General features: G+C 31.4%; 3 protein-coding genes across 3 annotated transcripts; 1 reads left to right on the forward strand and 2 right to left on the reverse strand.

The window, feature by feature from the left end:
* LOTGIDRAFT_57281 (hypothetical protein) lies at nt 1-1,388 on the reverse strand (the record flags this gene model as incomplete). Its single annotated transcript, XM_009066036.1, has 3 exons — nt 1-196; nt 732-875; nt 1,246-1,388. Coding segments are annotated over 3 exons (483 nt in total), but the record flags the coding sequence as incomplete, so codon positions are not given.
* A 1,299-nt stretch (nt 1,389-2,687) lies between these two features.
* LOTGIDRAFT_196232 (hypothetical protein) lies at nt 2,688-3,584 on the forward strand. Its single transcript, XM_009066126.1, has one exon. The coding sequence runs from the start codon at nt 2,757-2,759 to the stop codon at nt 3,492-3,494; it is 738 nt and encodes a 245-aa protein (XP_009064374.1). The 5' UTR covers nt 2,688-2,756; the 3' UTR covers nt 3,495-3,584.
* A 2,719-nt stretch (nt 3,585-6,303) lies between these two features.
* Nucleotides 6,304-19,487, reverse strand: LOTGIDRAFT_131294 (hypothetical protein; the record flags this gene model as incomplete). Its single annotated transcript, XM_009066127.1, has 30 exons — nt 6,304-6,415; nt 6,597-6,760; nt 7,802-7,927; nt 8,386-8,529; nt 8,637-8,811; nt 9,050-9,120; nt 9,419-9,512; nt 10,486-10,578; nt 11,068-11,161; nt 11,243-11,358; nt 11,639-11,789; nt 12,180-12,279; nt 12,916-12,919; nt 13,214-13,299; nt 13,595-13,666; nt 13,972-14,014; nt 14,209-14,270; nt 14,579-14,671; nt 15,063-15,107; nt 15,353-15,420; nt 16,109-16,186; nt 16,448-16,529; nt 17,003-17,080; nt 17,204-17,292; nt 17,562-17,661; nt 18,006-18,116; nt 18,385-18,442; nt 18,773-18,864; nt 19,061-19,196; nt 19,435-19,487. 30 exons carry the CDS (start codon nt 19,485-19,487, stop codon nt 6,304-6,306), a joined length of 2,790 nt encoding a protein of 929 aa, XP_009064375.1.
* Between the last annotated feature and the right edge of the window lie 560 nt (nt 19,488-20,047).

Below are 20,047 nucleotides of genomic sequence, written 5' to 3' on the forward strand. Positions count from 1 at the left end.
ACTTACCCAGCCACCATGTTCTGCTATCCATTGAGCAATTCTTTCACTAATGATAAATCGTACTACATACGTTGTTATTCTACTTAAAAAACTTGAGAACTGATCAAAATGAGTTCTTAATACTGACATAGCCATACGATATCCAAAAAATAATAACATCACAATTCTTCCCCAATTCATTTCATTAGCAAATAATCTGGAAGTAGAAAGAGAAAATCTCAATCGAAAGTTACTTCCCTCAGATATGAATTCGTTTGACATTCCTTATTATGTTCTCTTGTAACTCCAGAAGTACAAACACCAAAGGTTGAAAACCAAGCGTATAACAAATGAAGCCATTTTTCCCTTAAAGATGGGTTTCCTTATATTTTAGTGTCAAATTATGCAAACTATTTGATTAATTAGTTTTTAATTATCATGTATTCTTAACCATGTCATTATGTTCTTATTGCATATTGCACATTATGTCCATGTATTTACAGCCTGGATAAACAAAAAAAAAACCACTTTTTGACCTTTCTAGATCAGCCACTCATTTGAATTCTACTGGTAATTTAGCTAATCATAAATTAATTATGGACTTGTGAGACAAACAGGTATTTATCCAAGTCATTAGAACACCTCTACTTTCTATTCATATAAGTATTAGCATTTTCATAAATAAAAATAAGGGAAACCATCTATAAAATATATCTTAATTTCAAGGGACTTTAATGATAGGCAGCACTTACTTTTTAGCCACCCCTTCAAAAGCTTCATAAGCTGTATCAGGGGTTAAGTTTAATTTTTTTATCATATCAGCAAAAACATCAGCATATTTTTCATTTAAATCATCACCTATCACAGCTAATTGACGCCCTATTTCTGATGAAGGACTGAAAATATAATCATTGTGTAAAATCGTTAAGAAGCCACACATAATCATGAACTTAATCAGCTTAGAAATGGATGGTAACACTATTGGAGTATAGTCCTAGGTACTTTTTTGCTTCGGATAGGGCAAGGCCAAGGTCAGAACTTGGCACCTTAAACATATTTCCAACTGGCTCTATTTCCGCTCAATGATTTCATTAATGTTGTTACAACTATCACTTGCATAACGAGCAAAATCTTTTCTGAAAAGATATATTGAGATTGAAATCTATCCCAATTTCATGAACATTCACTATTCTATTATCAGTTAATATCCTTGATATACTTATATGCCAATTAGTTTTTAATTAAAACTTTTCACAAAACGCTTACCTTTGAGGTTCCTCAGTAAAATCATTAAACACACCTACAGTTGGCATTGAATCATATGGAAGTTGAATTTGATCCTGTCTATAAGATTGAAACATAAAGTTTGCAAAGACATCTGACGTCTGATTTCGAACATGTTCCTCTGTGTCTGTTACTAGAGTAGTTGGTGGCTGTATCATTCTTCGTCCAGTACGAGATGGTGCACCATAGAATTGATCTTCACTTTCTGACGCCCCTCCATCCCACTGTGCCATTGTGCTGTTATAATTCTATACCTCCAGTTAGTGAGGTAGATATCTTTACATGACATTAGGTAGTGACTCACCAGTTATAAAAATATCTGTAATATAAATATAATTATGTAGGCCTACATATATCACAGTAGAATAGTCTGCAATAATACATGTCTGATCATGTAAGCTAAATTATTACAGCTAACAGAAATCACACACAAAAATGTTAGAACAAAATTAATCATAAAATATTTTTCAGCCTTCTTAACTTATTTTTAAATTTTGAAATTACAAAAGTGGTTAGATTCTTAAACTTAAGTCAATGTGTGATCTTGAAAAATTTGAAGCACATGTGAAGTTAATTCAAAAAAACACATTTTTATCTGCCCCCTCCCAGACAACTCTGAACAGGCTATGAATAGGGTTTATTGTTTCTTGAACTACATGTGACAATGATGATTGTGATGGAGTATCAAATTGAAACCTTTTAAGAGTCACTCAATGTCAATATCACACACAATGATAAAGACTTGAACTGATACAGTTTAGTTTGGAACCTAGAAGAATAGTCAAAAAGTGTGCTTCCATGATTCAGACACATCCAAATCCTATTAGTATTTGATTATGATCATGTTTACAAACAAACAAAAACAACCACAATAATCAGATTTCAACTTTCAAAACAATTTTTAAAAATTCAGGCTTGTAACAAGAACCCTAGAGAGAACTTTTAGTATGATAATATTCTGAACATAGCAAACCTTGACAGAGATAAAAAGATAAAGAATTCTCCAAAAGATTCAACTTTCGATCTTCAGAAACTAAACGCAATGGCTGTTTGGGAAATGACGTAATCCGGGAATTCCCTGGTAAAGTCTCCGTTTTCCAGTCAGAAGACCTATGAGCGGTTTTTCATTGTAGAAATCTCCAACTAGTTGACAAAGACTACTCAATGCTGCATTCGACAGTAGCGTCAAGATTAAACAGGTTAACATTGGAAAATTAGTATGGCTTCGTTCAGCATGTTCAGGGTTTTGACACGAATTGTCAAATCAACAACATTCGCCCACATTGTAATGTTACAATTAACCAAGCACCAAGAATCAATACTTATATTATTCATCGATTTGCTTCATTTAAAATCAAAATGCCTTAAAAATGTATTTTTGAATGGAACTGCCACGCGAACGCATCAAAAGCATCAAAAGCCAAAGTAAGCCGAGCAATCCACATTGATCTGAAATTGTTCTCTTCTTAGTGATATCGTAGACAACAATCAAAATGTCAGCTCCAAGTGTTCAAGTTTTTGATTCTGACACAATTGTTGCAGACAAGCTGTGTTCTTTAGTTGTCAATAGAGCTAATGAAACCATAAAGGCAAGAGGGAAGTTCTTTATTGGTGTGTCTGGTGGCAGTGTTGCTAAATTTCTATGTGGAGGTCTTCAAAAGGCGGAGACTGATTGGTCCAAGTGGAAAATCTTTTTCTGTGATGAGAGACATGTACCTTTTGACAATCCAGAATGTACCTACAGCATTTATGAGAAAAATTTAACCTCAAAAATTAACTTTCCTAAAGAAAACATCTTCCCTATCAACCCAGAGTTGTCAGTTTCTGAGAGTGCTACAGATTATGCTCAAAAGATTTCCAAGGAATTTGAAACCAATGGTGTTCCTGAATTTGATGTCTTAGTGCTTGGAATGGGTCCAGATGGTCATGTGTGTTCATTATTTCCAGGACATCCATTGTTAGATGAAACAACCAAGGTTGTAGCACCTATATCTGATTCTCCAAAACCCCCACCAAGCCGGGTGACACTGACTTTCCCAGTCATCAATCGTTGTCGATGTGCTGTATTTGCTTCCTGTGGAGCAGCCAAAGCTGATATTCTGAAGAAAGTTTTAGAAATAAGAGAAGAACCCCTTCTTCCTGCCTCCAGAGTTAACCCGACTAAAGGGGAGTTAATTTGGATGTTAGATAGTGCAGCTGCAGCAAATCTGTCCAATGTTAGCAAAATGTAACAAGATCAAACAAATAAATAAATGGGTGAATGGTTAAAAGACTTATGTAACAAAAAATTTTTATTTTTCAAAATTTTATACATTTTTTTTTTCTTGGTTGTTTTGTTTCATCTTTCTTTCATGGGTTCAGGCACACGAATAGTCTTGGTTGCAATTTTTGTTGCTGACTCGAATCTTGATGCCTGCACTTCCAAGATAAGATTATTGGGTTGTGATTTATAATATCATACAAGTTTGATATTTGATGCCGATTGTTATATTGTCTGCAAAACAAGAGCGTCATCATCAAATCCTCATGTGATTATTGACATACCGGTAATGGAAAACGACTGGCCAGAGATATTTTGTCTCATGTGCCCACAGTCAGTCGGTGAAACTCTTGGCAAGGCTCTAGATGGTGACATAATCAGCAAACTAAACCATTTATGTGCCCACTATCGGACCTTGCTTAAGATGGCCTCTCCTAAAATAATCACCAAAACAATCTCTGAAGTCGATCAAAGACATTTGCGCTCATCCAGATTTGCATAAATTTCATTGTTCAACTATAGCATTGGCTAGAATGCAATTGCAACAATAACACATTTTTTACTAATAGCACTGTTAAAGGGACAGGTAGGCCATTTTTTTGACCAATCATACTTCAGAAACTGGATTTTTTTTTAGCTGAACTAATCAGTAAAAGTGTTCACAGCTCACCATCAAAATTTAAGCTTTCAAATCAATGTATGTCCAGAATTATCTGCGTTTGAATGTTACAATTTAAGATACTCTAGATATATAGAAGAGACACATATAGAAATAGTGAGTAAAATTCCTAGTTGGAAGTATTTTTAAAGGAATTATGGGATTTTCGTACATATCTAGTACTTCTGAAGATTATTTACATATATTCAAGACTAAAATACCCCCCCCCCCCCCCCCAAAATGGCACCTCTGTCCCTTTAAATAGTGTCTGTCACAGAAATTGGGTTAAATTGAAATTAAGATCTATAAATTCATATCTCTCTAATTAGTCAGATCTTGATTGTTAAAATATCACAGTAAAAGTTCATTATAACAAAATTCCATGAATAATTATGAATTAATTAATGAATAATTCATATAACTGATTAATATTAGCACTAGGGTTGACCATTGTTGTGAGATGTAACATGAACACCTGGTACATAACGAACATTGTCTGGTCTTTCAGTGGTGAATGATCTAGGTTGAGATGATGACGAACCTACAAATAGAAATGAATTAAGGGTGTTATAATTTCATTTTAACTCATGCTACAAAATTTTATCATATGTTGGTATTCTTTCCTCAATTATTGACTTTTTTAATATCAAATTATAAATACAGCCAAAATGTATTGTTCAATAGCAATTTAGTTCAAATGAAATGAAATGAAATAGAGTTTTACTTCATACTGATTGGGCCAATGATGTTATAATGCATATCAAAGAGTACTTAAATATATTTACAAAAAGTGCCATGTGCATTAAGTCTCTTTTTGTTTAAAAAAGAATATTGAACATATTAACATTATGTGCTCACACACACACAAACAAATAAATCCCAATAGATCTATAAACACAAATAATGCATTGAACAAAATTATCAAGGTGCAATAATCAGGCGATTAAAAAAGTTCTAGGGATGAATCTTTCGTGTTTGTATTAGTTGGTAGATCATTCATAAATGTAACATTCCTAAGGGTTTGAAAGAAATTTAAAGTCATGCAACAATGGTCAACATGTATGTGATAAAAATTCTGCAGGAAATATTTCACCAAGTAAGAGCAAAAGTGGAAAGCAAAAGTGGAAAGTCATCATATTACAGTCATTCAACCATTCAACTTAACAGGTACATCCATCCCTTACTGCTCAAAACTTAAGGCAAAATAAAACCTGAATTCCCAAAGTGCAATATATCGTCATAAAATATTAAACTAAACTTCAGCTATCTGTATCACTTATTAGAGTACCAATCTTGGATTATAGTTTAATGCATGGTCTTATATTGGTTAGCAATAATTATGTAAAGCAATCTAATTATTTAATAATCAACCACCTTTTCAGTTACAAATTTTCTAACATTTCTTTATTCAATTCATGCAATAATAATATAACATGCATGTTATACCTTACCAATTTTATAACAAAACTGAAAAGAAATCCACATAAGAAATAAATTGCTTGTCAGTTTGTCATCACTGCCTCAAATGAATGTCGTTTGTTGATAAGCCCTGCCAAATATTAGACATGAAAGAGCTTGCAGTTATATTTGAGAAATCCGTGTGCAAAATCAATACCAAAAATTTTCCCTTCATATGTTTTAATCTCACATAAACCCACAAAGACACTATATATAGACACAAATTTATAGAATTTAAAGTGACAGATGTGCCATTTTTTTACAAATTGTATCTTAGCCTCAGCAACAGGAATTTTTCATGTAGGTCCAGAATGAACCGTATTTGAAAGTTAAAAAGACGAATTGTCTTTTCTTGAGAAACTGTCATATACAGAAAAAGGAAAAGAAATTCCAAGTTTGAGATATTTCTACAGAAATTATATAATTTTCTTACATTTCTAGTATTTCTGATGACTACACTTGTTTAAATATATTCAAGACATAAATCAAATCCTCAAAATGGCACATCTATCCCTTTAAGTTTTAAGCGTTTTTGCAATGTGTTTCCCATGTTGTCATCAGAATGACAGTTTATGTCTTTTGTACTATTCTGTAGCTAGAATTTAATAGCAATGTGATATTAAAACTCTAGTATTAAGTCGATAAGCAATTATATTATCTTTATTCAACTATTATACTTACTACTATCAGAACTAACTGATGTATCAAATTTAGATTTCTCTTTCTCACCAGATACAGCTTCTAATTTCTCAGTATAGAATCCATTAAAATCTAATCTACAATTGATAATAATTAACATATCTATATATGTTTATATTTAAAATAATACTTAAGACAATGAAGCTTTTAAACAAAAACTTGTGGCTGATGATGTTAAATTTTCCATGTGATTTATTCCACTTTTTATAATTGGTTTTTATCAGGGATTGCCATGACAAAAGTGTTTCTAATAGTTACCTGTAGAGAATGTTGAAGAGTTTGTGACCATAATTAGTACTACTAAAATCCATTATTTTATCTAATAATTCTAACAATAATTTACTAAAATTACTATCAAAATTAGCTATAGTTCTCTCAAAATTCTCACTGGCTACAACTTGGTCTATATGCTCTGATACAACCTGAAACATTCAAATAAACTGAATGTTATTGTTTGCTAAGTTTTGTCTAGTTGCTTGGAGCTCTAATTTCTTTCAAGGTTAGGATCTCTGATGCCCTTAGTCCACCTACAGAACCTGAGGCCTTAAAGCCTTGTGCACCAATTATTCTGGGTTAATTTTGAAATATATATATCATTGTCATGACATTACTGATATTGATAGAGAAAGCAAAATTGATGTCACAATATCGACAAAACAACTGAAGTAAAAGAAGGCATTATAAAAAGTAAAGAATCACTCGATAATGGTAGACAAGTCTTTCCTTATGTAAATATCATAGAATTTAATGTTGGCCTTCTTGACTTTGTAATGGATGATGGATTTTGATTATAGAACTATAAATTGAGTTTATGAATCAAATCATAAGCTTATATATAAGATAATATAAATATATAATTCACGTTCCAGTTATATGTTATGCTATTATGTCCATTTGAAATTTATAGCTCATGAAAAAGCATGTATGTCATATATGACATATTCCATGTTAATCCATCAAGATGACAGGTCATACAGTATATCTAAACCCAAAAGTTCATGACTAATCCCAAGCTGACAGTTCATGACTAATCCCAAGCTGACAGTTTATGACTAATTCCAAGATGACAGTTTATCCCAAATTATCCTTGCAGGTTGACATTTCATGACTCATCCCAAGCTATCTCTACAGGTTGACATTTCATGACTAATACGAGCTATCTCCACAGGTTGAAAGTTCACGACAAGGCCAAACTATCTCTACAGGTTGACAGTTCATGACTAATCCAAACTATCTCTACAGGTTGACAGTTCATGACTAATCCTAAGCCACTCTCCGGGTTGAAAGTTAAATACTAATCCCAAGCAGGTCGGCTGTTCATGAGTTATTAAAGCTTTCTTTCCTGTTTAACATTTCATGACTAATCCAAGCTGTCCCCCCAGGTTAACAGTTCATGACTAATCCAAGCTGCTCTGTATGTCAGTCAGTGAATTCAAAGATGAAAAAAAAAAAAAAATTATAACCTTAGTAGTCAATTTAATTTTCTCTGTATCAGCTTTTCTGTCTTTAGCTGAAGCAGCAGCTTGTAATGTATTCTGTGATGTTAATTTATTGACTTCTAATTCTACTGATGTACTTTCATTTAATCTCTACAAAAATATAATCATAAACACTGCATAGATTTATTGTTACATGGTCTAATTCAGCATCAAACTTTTGTCATTATATCACAGTATGTCTGTGTAGCACAGCAGAAAAATATTTATCATTTTTTCTTAAATACAGGCACGATTTGTATAATAATCATACACATTGGATTATCTTAAATGACAGATTAATAATCATACACATTGGATTATCTTAAATGACAGATTGTTAGATTCAGCACAGAAATCATACCTGCCTTTAATGAACATTTTTTAAATATTTATTTGCTTGGCTTAACACTTGGTGGTCACAAAATTAGAATTATCTCAAGATTGTTTTTTTTTCTTTTATGTGGCCAAATACAGCATGAAAGACCATTTTATTTAATTTTGATGTCATTTATTTAGAATGGTATAATACAGGTAAATATTGATACATATGGTAGTAAATGTGAACATACCTGAAGATAGTTGGAGAATGAGACACAAACCATCATTAATTTATGAACTATTTTTAACAAGTCAGGATTAGTTAACATACAGTCTTTTAAACAATTATTGAGGAAATCTGTATGATAATTTAATACATCATCAACATTAGAGACCTACAATACAATAAAACAATGTACAGTTCACATTTAACTCATTAAAAATATATTCAGGAGCACGTAAATTGATGAAGTATAGAAAATAAGAAAACAGATAAACTTACTGTTTCCATATTTCCCATGAAGACATGCCAATTAGGTTCTATAACTTCAAACATCATGTAGTATTCAAAATTCTGGACAAAATTCAGCATGCGTTGGCGTAGAGCAAATCCTGATGAATACCATCTAGCAGATTGAAGTGTGTACATTTTAGCTGATTTGTATCCTATCCATACACTGAAAACACAGACAAATGGTTAAACCAATCTTCATTTTGGATCTGTGCTTTACATTTAACAGAAGATGCCAAAGTTAAAGATAATATAATTTTGCACATATTTGGCTAATGTTTTTTTCAAAGTAAAGCAGTGATATGAAATTTTTTTAACATGCACATCTGAATGATAAGATGTTTTTTTCAACCCACTGACATGCTGAAACTGTGTGAGAAGAAGGGAATTGGTTCTACTCTTACCTACAAAGTTGTCGTTCTACATGTTTACAATAAAACAAATGTCTAAATAACATCTGATATCTTGTTAATGCCTGAAATAAAGAAATAATGTCTTATCATAAATTCAATATTGTGATATGAATCCCAAAAGTCATGGAAACGTGAATAACTATTTTTCTTACACAGAATATTCTAGCATCTATGATCCATAGCTTAACAAGAAAATTGTAAATATTGATGAATATTCTAGAAGCATTCTTAAACTTCTTGCATTCTTTTTGATTATTCCAATTTCATTCTGACAGAATATATCAATTGAATCATAGTTGATAGTTTTTAAATAAAGATGTTTTTTTTCTTTAGGAATCAATATTTGTTAAATCTATTTACCTTTCTATTCAAGATAAGAGACAATGGCCACTTGACTAAATAATCAAAACTAAATGATTCTAGCCCAGATAAATGTAGGTCTGTAGGATCTATTCTGTAATCTGAAATGACATTAAGTGATAAAGCGCATTCTATACATATAGCAATCAAAGCCTAGATATATACTGAAAAAAGTACTGGTAACTAATCTGGTTTAGCTATTAAAGTGAAAGGAAATGAACTAAAAAAACAAGTAAAAAATAAACTCCAAACTTTGGTTAACTCAAAGAACAAAATAAAATTCAGTTCTCTTCTAAATGGAGCCCAAATAGGAGCCCAGTACCATAACAGGTAAATTAAACTAGGGCATTAAAGATATGCTACCTCTTAGGATGACCAAAAAATTGAAATTTTTACACTTGGTTGAAATGAGTTTTTGTTCATCAGTCTACTTGCCTGGTGTCATAACTATACATCATAATCCCTCTATAATCTAATAAAACTAAGTATTAATTCATTAAACACCATTAGGAGCATAGAGGATATGTTTTGTGTTATATAGAGATTCTATTCTTCAGTCATGGCACCTGGTAAGGATATATACTTTTATTGACCAATTTTGAGACTTTAAATTTGATCTCCATTCTAAGAGATAGTATTCCTTTAAGGAATAAATTTGAATGGATTTATAACTTCTATAGAACACAATAAGAAAATGAAACAATAAGTCTTATAATATCTAATAAAACTAATGTTAAAACTAATTGAGTCAATAATGTCACTAAATAAAATGAAAAGAAAAACCCTAAGCTAAAAAATCAATCATAAAAACCATGTTACCTCCTACATTTATCATTGATATTAACTCTTCTGAAGATATAAAAATTTTGACATCAAATAATAAATGAATGAAGATTTTTTGCACACGGATATGAAGTTCTTATGGATTTCTGACCTATACCCCACATTCAAAGGTATCTCTAAATGTTTACACAAACTGTAGCCAAGGTAGCAAGTTTTAAGTGGTGGATTCATTTTAACGGCTTATAAATCTTCAGAGCTCAAAATGTTGGTTGATTTTGTGAAACATGTTTTTTTCAAGCTTACCTTTTTCCATCTTAGTATCAATGGTTAATATCTTAAACAACTGAGTTATTAAATCAAATGGTAACAATTCTACTCTATAATGAAAAACACAGTTTCAAAGTTACATGACTGGTCAAAAATCTTTGTCTAATTGGACCACAATCTACAAAGTTACTCAGATACATCTGGTGTTCCATGAGTACCAAAAACTAGGTGTAACAGAAACAACATGACAGAGAAAGGAATGGCAATCTAATGCTATAAGAGTTCTTACATCAACCTCCATTTTCAATGTGACATATCCAGTTTTGTACCATTGGACTGACAGAACATGTTCAGTTCAATGCAATCGAATGCCACCCTCATGTAGCTTGGTTATTTGGAGTAAGTGAAAAGCCCTTCTACATCAAGTGCTTGTCCTATTTACTGACTAGTTCACCTTTCAAGATCAAGATAAATCTTTACCAGACCTTCCAGATATTTAAAATCTGTGATTGGCTCACAAAAAGTCCATTGTGTAGCACAATTACTGGTGTCACTACAGGATTTATAAAGCTCATTTCACAATAGGCAGTCCAACTTACTTGAGATCATCTTTATAAGGATCAACATTAGCTGTACTGGTACGTAGAGCTAGTTCTAATAATGTTTCTAATCTAGTAGGCATTATATGTGATACTAGTTAAGGAAGAAAAAAAGGTTCAATAAAATTATCAACCAAAATTATGGAAAAGTACACCCCAAACAATCAAGTATGACACCAAAAAGCCCAAAAAAGGATATTGTCAATGTCTTTTTTCATTTCATCATCGGTCATATCCATAAACTGTACCACAAAATCACCTTTATCTAATAGGAAATAATGTTTGATAGACCTGAAAAATATATAATATACAATGGTATTCAGAACTGCATTATCATAGATAATTTTCTGCTGCTGATTGGTTACATGACAGGAATTGCCATCCAGTAAGAAATAATAAATATATTGCCAAGAAAGCGTATCATTATATTCAAAATTGCAAATTGTACATGTAAATTAATCATTTTTCTTGCTCAGCCTGTAAAGCCTCAATTTGTTTCCTCTACATAATAGTGTTGACAGACACCACCATTGCTCTCCATGTAAGAAAGTAAAATAAGAGAACAATATACCTTAATCTAGCTATCAATTCCTTCTCTTCTATCAATAAATCTAATAACAATCTACTAGCATAGTTATAGGCTTTCTCTATCTGTTCAAAATATTTCTTATCTTTCAATGTATATAGTACTTCACCAGCATGGGGACATTTTACATCACGACCTAGAAAATACGAACAAAGAGTAATACTAATTCATTTTTGGGGATTTCAGATGAATTTTTCTATTCTTTTGATGTACTTCACTGGCAGGGGGACATTTTACACACCTAGGAATATGGCATTGTAGTCAATTTTTCTGATGGAAATTCGGTCTGAATTGTTGTAAGACATGAGATATCCACAGTGTGTTTCCTTTCGAACTTCCAAAGTATTTCAATAGACCAAATTTCAGCATTTCATCCCAATAAAATTGTTGAAGAGGTAATACCCCACAAAGCAGAGAAAAACCTTGTAATTTATAGATAAATGAATGGGTACAAAGTCCATCTAGTTGTTACTGCCACTCGTTTGAGTCAAGAGAAGTTGCACTTGATTACTTTCGAACAACTTACCACACAGCCTTACAACATTAAGATATTTTCCTGTATTTAATATTTTATCAGCCATTATTTCTAGAAATACTGGTATTCTCTCACGACATATTGTATAGTGCTGTTCCCAATAGGTAACAATCAGTTAAAGATAACAGTTACAATACATACAAAAACCTAAATTACATCAAAATGGTCTTGAAATCTTTTTGTGCATGGTCAAGTAATAGTAATACCAGGGTAAAGTAATAGTAATACCATGGTAAAGTAATAGTAATACCATGGTAAAGTAATAGTAATACCATGGTAAAGTAATAGTAATACCATGGTAAAGTAATAGTAATACCATGGTAAAGTAATACCATGGTAAACTAATAGTTATACCAAGGTAAAGTAATAGTAATATCATGGTAAAGTAATAGTAATACCATGGTAAAGTAATAGTAATACCATGGTAAAGTAATAGTAATACCAAGGTAAAGTAATAGTAATATCATGGTAAAGTAATAGTAATACCATGGTAAAGTAATAGTAATACCATGGTAAAGTAATAGTAATACCATGGTAAAGTAATAGTAATATCATGGTAAAGTAATAGTAATACCATGGTAAAGTAATAGTAATACCATGGTAAAGTAATAGTAATACCATGGTAAAGTAATAGTAATACCATGGTAAAGTAATAGTTATACCAAGGTAAAGTAATGGGCGATCAGTACTCATGGGTTTTCAATATGTCACAAGCAGCTAGGCATACAGACCTAAACATCTGCCTCTATTCCAGCCTCTGATATTTTGAAATATCAAATGGATGAGCAAAACCCAGGTATAATCGGATATATGGTTATTATTTTACTTCAATCATACCATCATAATGCCCCCACAGCATTTAAGTCACGTCTGTGGTTCCATCAAACTACAAAGCTGTTTTTAACAAAACTGATAACTGGCAGGCCATTTAAAAGCTATAGCACACATATATGTGAATTCATCACACATGCTAATAAAACACACAATGTTTTGTTATGTGTTTTCAATCAGCAGAAAATGAAAACATCTGAATTAATGTTAAAGGATATGCATCATTGTAATCTTCTTGTAATTTTTCTTTCTGTATAGTCTCATTTTCTTCTACCAAAAACTGCAAAAGATAGCAATAGGTCAAAGGGTTTGACAGGGGAAAATGTGGATGTGTCATTAAACCTGTGCCCTAGGGGTTTCTGGCTGTTCACATCAAAGATTTTTTTGACAGTTGGAATAAAAAAAAGGAGGAAAATACTGCTAATAAAATTTCTAAACTACACACTGAATTTCCTTACCCGTTTCCATCAGCCCAATCAGCAAGAAAGAAGACAATGTGCCTCCTCTCAGCAGGACACATGTACGAACATTATAGAGAATCTAAAACAAGAGATAATCAAAGGGAATGTACATACCTCTGAATACGGATCTCTGATAATTCCTTTATAAATCCATTTTTCTAATATTTCAAAATATGGAACACATGCCTAAAAAAAGTTTACTAAAGTTTAGTTTAAACATATTTTATTACAGTGTGTAAAGGGATTTCTACGGTAAGACAACTTTATTTTCCTGTATTTCAAATAATATTCATAGAACTAAAATTATTTGCGTTATATTAAAGCACTAATATCAAGTATATCTGATGTCAATCTTGTGTTTGGCATTGGTGGCTTACACTATCTCAGTTGTCATTTCATCCTCTTGACTTAAATCCACATAAAACTTTATGGCATTTGAGTTCCACTAAAATGAGAAGTGGTAAACTGTGGCAAATGTTACTACTACTTACAGATTGAGTTAGATATAAACATAGCTCTTGACTTTTAACATCACTGAAATAAATAGATATATCTTTATCTCACTGGAGTAATGATTCTTTCTCTGTAAGATATTCTTTAAGATTCACAACAAATAAAAGATTACTGTATTCCCAAATTTTCTATAAGTATAATAGTTCAATTGCTGCAATCAACAAACACTGCTCAACATTCATTGTTAGTTTAAAAATTTGATGATCAATAGTTACCCTATTAAACTACAAGTTTTTTCATGTAATAAACTTAATACAGCTCCCCCAATACATTCTCCCTGAAAAATATATACAAAAAATATTAATAACATGCATAGGCTACCTTAAAATTAGCTTTAAATTGAGAAACAGTCAAAGTTTCATTTCTTTCATTTGAAGATTGCTAAAAATTGTTGCTAAATGGGAGATTGATTACTTGATTTATTTTGTATTTTTAACACATCACACCAATAACTGAAAATGCCACTATTAACTAAGGCTGCTTATGTTGTATTTTCAATCAAAAATTGGACCATCTTTGTTAGCATTCAGAATCTTCCACCATCTTGCTCCTGATATCCCATAATACTCCAACAGATATACTCACTCTATTGACGCTATTAGAAACTGATGACAATATTTCTAAGGTTCTCATAGTAGGTTGTAAATAAAACCATATCTTCTGTAAAGTTAGATTTCCCTGGAAAACACACAGATATAGAAAGTATGTTTATTTCAAACTTACAAAAAATCATAAAATAATCCATTCATTCAAGAGGATTTAGCATCCGTTCCTAAAAAGTTATGGTTTCGTTATATCATCAAGCAATCTTCTTGTCATTGTTACTATCATCTATCAAGTATGCATTTAAGAGCAGCCTTCCGTGAAAAAACAACAGGCTTGTGATCGCGTTCTTCTTGACAAAACAGATTCTGAAAGTCAAAGATGATAATAAGCTGTTAATGTGTTGAAATATGGTCAAATTCATACAAAACAATAAAACCATTATGCATGACCATACATGTATGAATTTACACACATATTTATAAAACTTGTAAACATATACGGCAGTATAATAAAGTGTACATACAGTTCTATATTGGTGTTCAAGTTGAGCCACTAAAACCATATAATCCTGTAAAAAACAAAGAGACTTTACGCTTCAACAACCAACTTTACCCTTCATGTTCTCCAACCATCTAACTTTATAAAGTCTTAAATTCAAATTAATAAGAGGAGCACATATTATTTTTTGGTTTCTGATAAATTCTTTTCTCTCTTTTTTTTTCTTAAGGTTATTGACTGAGAATGGTACAACTTCATGCCTACTGTGATAACAAAATATAAAGAAAAGAGTATAAAATTGTATAAAATATTTACCTTGATCAATGATCTCATAGCAGCGGATAAAGCATGGTTAACTAATCCATATTCAAATGCTGACTTTTCTGGAAAAAATTGAAGAACTATTCAATTGATAAACTAATAACAATTCATCTTTAGAGTAGTTTACATTTACTTAAAGATGCGTTCCCTTATTTTCATTTATGATAATACAAATGCTACTTCTCATATGAATAGAAAGTAGAGGTGTTTCTAATGACTTGGAAAAATACCAGTTTGTCTCACATGTTCATAATAAATTCATAATTAGCTAAACTAGAAGATAATTACCAGCAGAATTTTATTGAGTGACTGATCAAGAAAGGTCAAAAAGTCTTTTTTTTGTTTATCCAGACTGTACTTACATGGACATTTACTATTGGCTAAAACTCTTAATTATATGCAATAAGAATATGATGATATGATTAAGAATACATGATAATTCATTAGTAACACCAATTAATCATATAGTTTGCTTAATTTGACACTAAAAAATATGGAAACCCATCTTTAACAAGGCAGTAAAATTTTATCTCAGCTACCTGGTACTTTCCTTGTCAAAGGTTAAAGGTGAATGGTTAAGTCATATTTGCAGTCAGAATTAAGATGATTAAGCTGACAAAGCTAACAATTGACAACTAGGCAAAACACTTCAAGAAATAGGACAGCAAATTTGATCACCATTACTATATTTAAATCTAACAACATAGTTGCATAAATTGCTTTGTTCAGTCTATTCAATGAAATACCTACCTTCAATAAATCTAACTACAGTAGAATAATTAGAACACAAAGGTAATATTCTTTTAACTAATTCTTGTAAAGATGGATCTACAAGACATAACAAATCATAAGACAGATTACAAATAAATTTCTTGAATCAAATAAACAACCTATTTCTTATACTATGGAGTAAATTTTTGCACAGAAATCTTATAGTAAAATTTCATCATAAATAATAATGATGTACATGTAAATAGGGACATATTCCTCAAAAATGGATATTACAATTTTAGAGTAAACCAGGCTGGAGAAGCACAAAGGAAGAGGAAGGAACAGGGCAAGAGTAAGTCTGTATTTGACAATTCTTACCTAAACTCTGATCAATCATAAATTCTTTAGAGGCATATCTTTCTGTTAATGCCCTGGCTAATATATATTTCCCTTCAATTCCCTACAAATATAATAATAATATAACACATAATTGATATCTGATATTAAAACACAATTATCGACAAAAACATAACCAACAGCATTCTATTTTGTTTCTAGGTAAACAAATGGTAAAATAATAAGGACACATAAGACTTATTTAGTAAAACAAATCAATTTAAAGGGATTGTAAAGATGTTTTCTAAAGTTTCTTTTTTGTATCGGGGACACTGATGGCATCAATTTGCACTATTCCAATTTTCAATCTGACATGTGTGTTCCTGCAATTCCACTAAAAGTAAGTTTTTGACGTCATTAATTGCGAAGGGCCTTATGTGATAAAGCATATTTTACAATAAGTTACATAATAAAACACTGGAATCTCAGGAACTACTGACGTCTGATTAAAAATTGGAATGGTGCAAATTGATACTCTCAGTGTCTCTGATACACATAAAAAAACAATAGTCAATAATATTACAATTCCTAACTTACCTGCATACAACATAGTATATCATCTATAATAGCATGTTCTTGTTGAAATAATGTTAATGTACCTAATGGTACTATATTCTGAAATAATAAAAATAATAAAAATGTCACTAGTTTCTAGGTGTTGAAAATCAAGTCACTCCAATATGCTGCCAGTCCAAAGGTTGACCTGAGCACCCACCATTTATTAGAAAAACTCATTACCTGGTCTGTTGGGCCATCAACTCCTACCATAAAATCTAATGTTAAAGCTGGTCTTTGAAATAACCATTCTGGTTGCATTGGTATATTGACTGTAACAATTGATATAACATCATTATTGCTTATTTTAATTAAAAGCTTTAACCCAATATGACCTCAAAGACATTAATGATATTCTAATGACTGGAGCACTAAAATCATCTTAAATTATATTTTCAAGAAAAAAGCCTCAGGTATTTTTTAAGTGTCAATATACATGGCCTCACTCATATCAATTTAATGATAAACACTTTCTTCAAAATAGAGGTTTAAAAAACAAGCTAAGTGACCTGACCCTAAAATATGGTATTCGTTTTCTTACCATTTCGTTTCAACTGTTTTTCTCTCAAAGCTTTACGTAGAAACTCTGAAGATGTAGCTGCTGGTAAGGAATGAGCTTCTTTCATTAATATATCTTTAATCTAAAATGTAATACTGGTAATTCATCTGACATATTAAGTGATGATATTCCAATAAAATACTTCATCATTTTTGGTTACATTTCAAAATACTTCCCTAAATTAAAGGACTACTTAGTACATGTCTAATAGGCCTGTAATTCTCTGAGTGAGGCGGTATTTCATTGGTCGATTGGTAACATAAAAAGTCATGATGTCATAGGGGTTTCTCAATATTCAATATGGTGGTGCTGCTTTAGGTGACCTACATTGTGTCATAAAGAAAAGCTGGCAGGATAAGCTGTCTACTTCTTCCAAACGATTAGACAAAATAAATTACATGTACCATCAAATGAATATATTCATACCTCTGATACTTCTTGTGGTGTCATCTTGGTACCAGGTGATGGTAACTGACCAGTTATCTTATCATGAGAGGTCAAGGTCAATCCTGCTTCCTTTGCTCTATCTCTAGCATTCTTTTCTAGAAATTCTTTTGTCTAAAATTAGAATTTGTTAGTCTTAAAACTACTTTGTGTGGAAATAATTTTCATTTTCACCTATCAGCCAAATTTTCAGAGTAGGAAATGTTTCTATTCAATGTAAACCTACAAAAATTTGTATCAAATTTACAAACAAATGTGCTAAGGCAGTAGATACTTATTCAGATGCTTATAGATATTGGTTAGAATTGATTATAAAATTTTCAATGTTTCATCCATCAAAGAATAAAATAAATAAAGATACCTTTGGTTCATCCACTAATTTTGACAGTAAAAATACCAAAGAATCCAAGTCACGAACACTATAAAAGAAATACAAAGAAGAAAAGTAAAATACTTGGTGGAGTTTTATGTCCTTCCCTCTCTACCTTTCTTTGGCTTATGAAGATAGGAAATGCCATGCAGTGTGCAATGAGGAAATTTTGCTAGGACAGCTGCATTAGCCTAATCTTTTTCTATTTTCAACTGTCAAAGGATTTTTAACATACACAGCCTGTAGCATACAGCTTACTGATGTTTTAAAACCATCTGAGTGTTCTTGGCCAGAAGTTGTAAATTCACAGAACGAAACCCCACATAAACAATCATTTTCAGGGTATATTTTTACTTAAAAGATTAGGGCTTTAGCTTACTTCTTGCCTTTCAGTTCATCATATTTTGCCAGAAATTCTATTGGTGTTTTGGACGATTCTGCAATCTTTCTTTTAGCTTGATGAGCAGATACCTAAATTACACAAAACAAGTACATAGTATAGTATAGCGGTAATGATTATTTAATTCCATAAAACTGTTGAATGAAAAGAAGAAGAAACACCATGAATATCCATGAAGAAAATATGGATTGATGACACTAAAATTCTGTAGAATAATCAAAAGTGATCTCAATTTGTCACAGGCATAATATTGGAGAGTTAACCTACTTGTGTAGTGACATATGGTGTTGTATTCTTTAATAACATTTCTGTATAATCTTCAGCTCCTATTGTATCTGTTGAACGAACACTGTCAACGAAAAAAATATTGTTATTAATATCCTCAAATTCCCAGTAATAGTACCTGTACACAATACTCCATATTCAGATTGAAATTCATACAAGATTTAAGTAACATATGATGGGCAACACATTTTTCTACCTCTGGTTTATTTCATACCTAATTATTTCAACCCTAAATCTTAAGTCCTGAACACATTACAAATGGTGTGAATTAATTCTAAAATAAGGATAGTGAATAAAAGTTTTATGTCTTGATAAAATGTGTTATTCTGGGGCATAACAATTTACTGATTACCTACCCCAATAAGTTCATCAGCTCACTGACATGGTGATGTACTTTAAACTCACTCATTTTACCTGAAATGTAAACAATACTTAAAGATCTAAAATAAGATGATTGTCTGAAGTGCACTAGGTTAAATAAATTTCCAAGGGTAGAAATTTCTCAAACAAAATTAGGCTATTTGGAATCAGACACATTCAACATTCAACAGACACGTTCCCTCAATTGAATTTCATGATCTAGATTTCTATATCTAATAAAACTTTAACATGTCACATCTAGACTAGGGTTACAATTCTGTAAAAACAGTTTCTTCTGTAACTTATCCACTTTTGACTGAATCTGATATTTTAATTCATGTGAATATGACTATAACCTGCAGACTCTGGCAGGAAAGTACAATATGCAGTGATAGGCAAAACAAATAAGACCTAGAATTAGTGAGTCAAAATAAAGATGTCAGAGACTGAGAGAGGAAAGAAAGAGTTTGAAGTCTAGACTTCTGAAGTTCTGCTACAAGAAAATATATTCATTGTCAAATTGTGCACATCATAATATGAAACAGACTATTGACAATGAAACGACTAGTGAAATAGTGTTAGAATGGAACAGAAAGCTTTAACTGTCCA

The sequence above is a fragment of the Lottia gigantea genome, assembly GCF_000327385.1.
Source record: "Lottia gigantea unplaced genomic scaffold LOTGIsca_73, whole genome shotgun sequence".
Taxonomy (NCBI): domain Eukaryota; kingdom Metazoa; phylum Mollusca; class Gastropoda; family Lottiidae; genus Lottia; species Lottia gigantea.

Coding starts and splice junctions, on each gene's coding strand:
- LOTGIDRAFT_196232 (XM_009066126.1), top strand. CDS start 2,757: ATGTCAGCTCCAAGTGTTCAAGTTTTTGATTCTGACACAATTGTTGCA.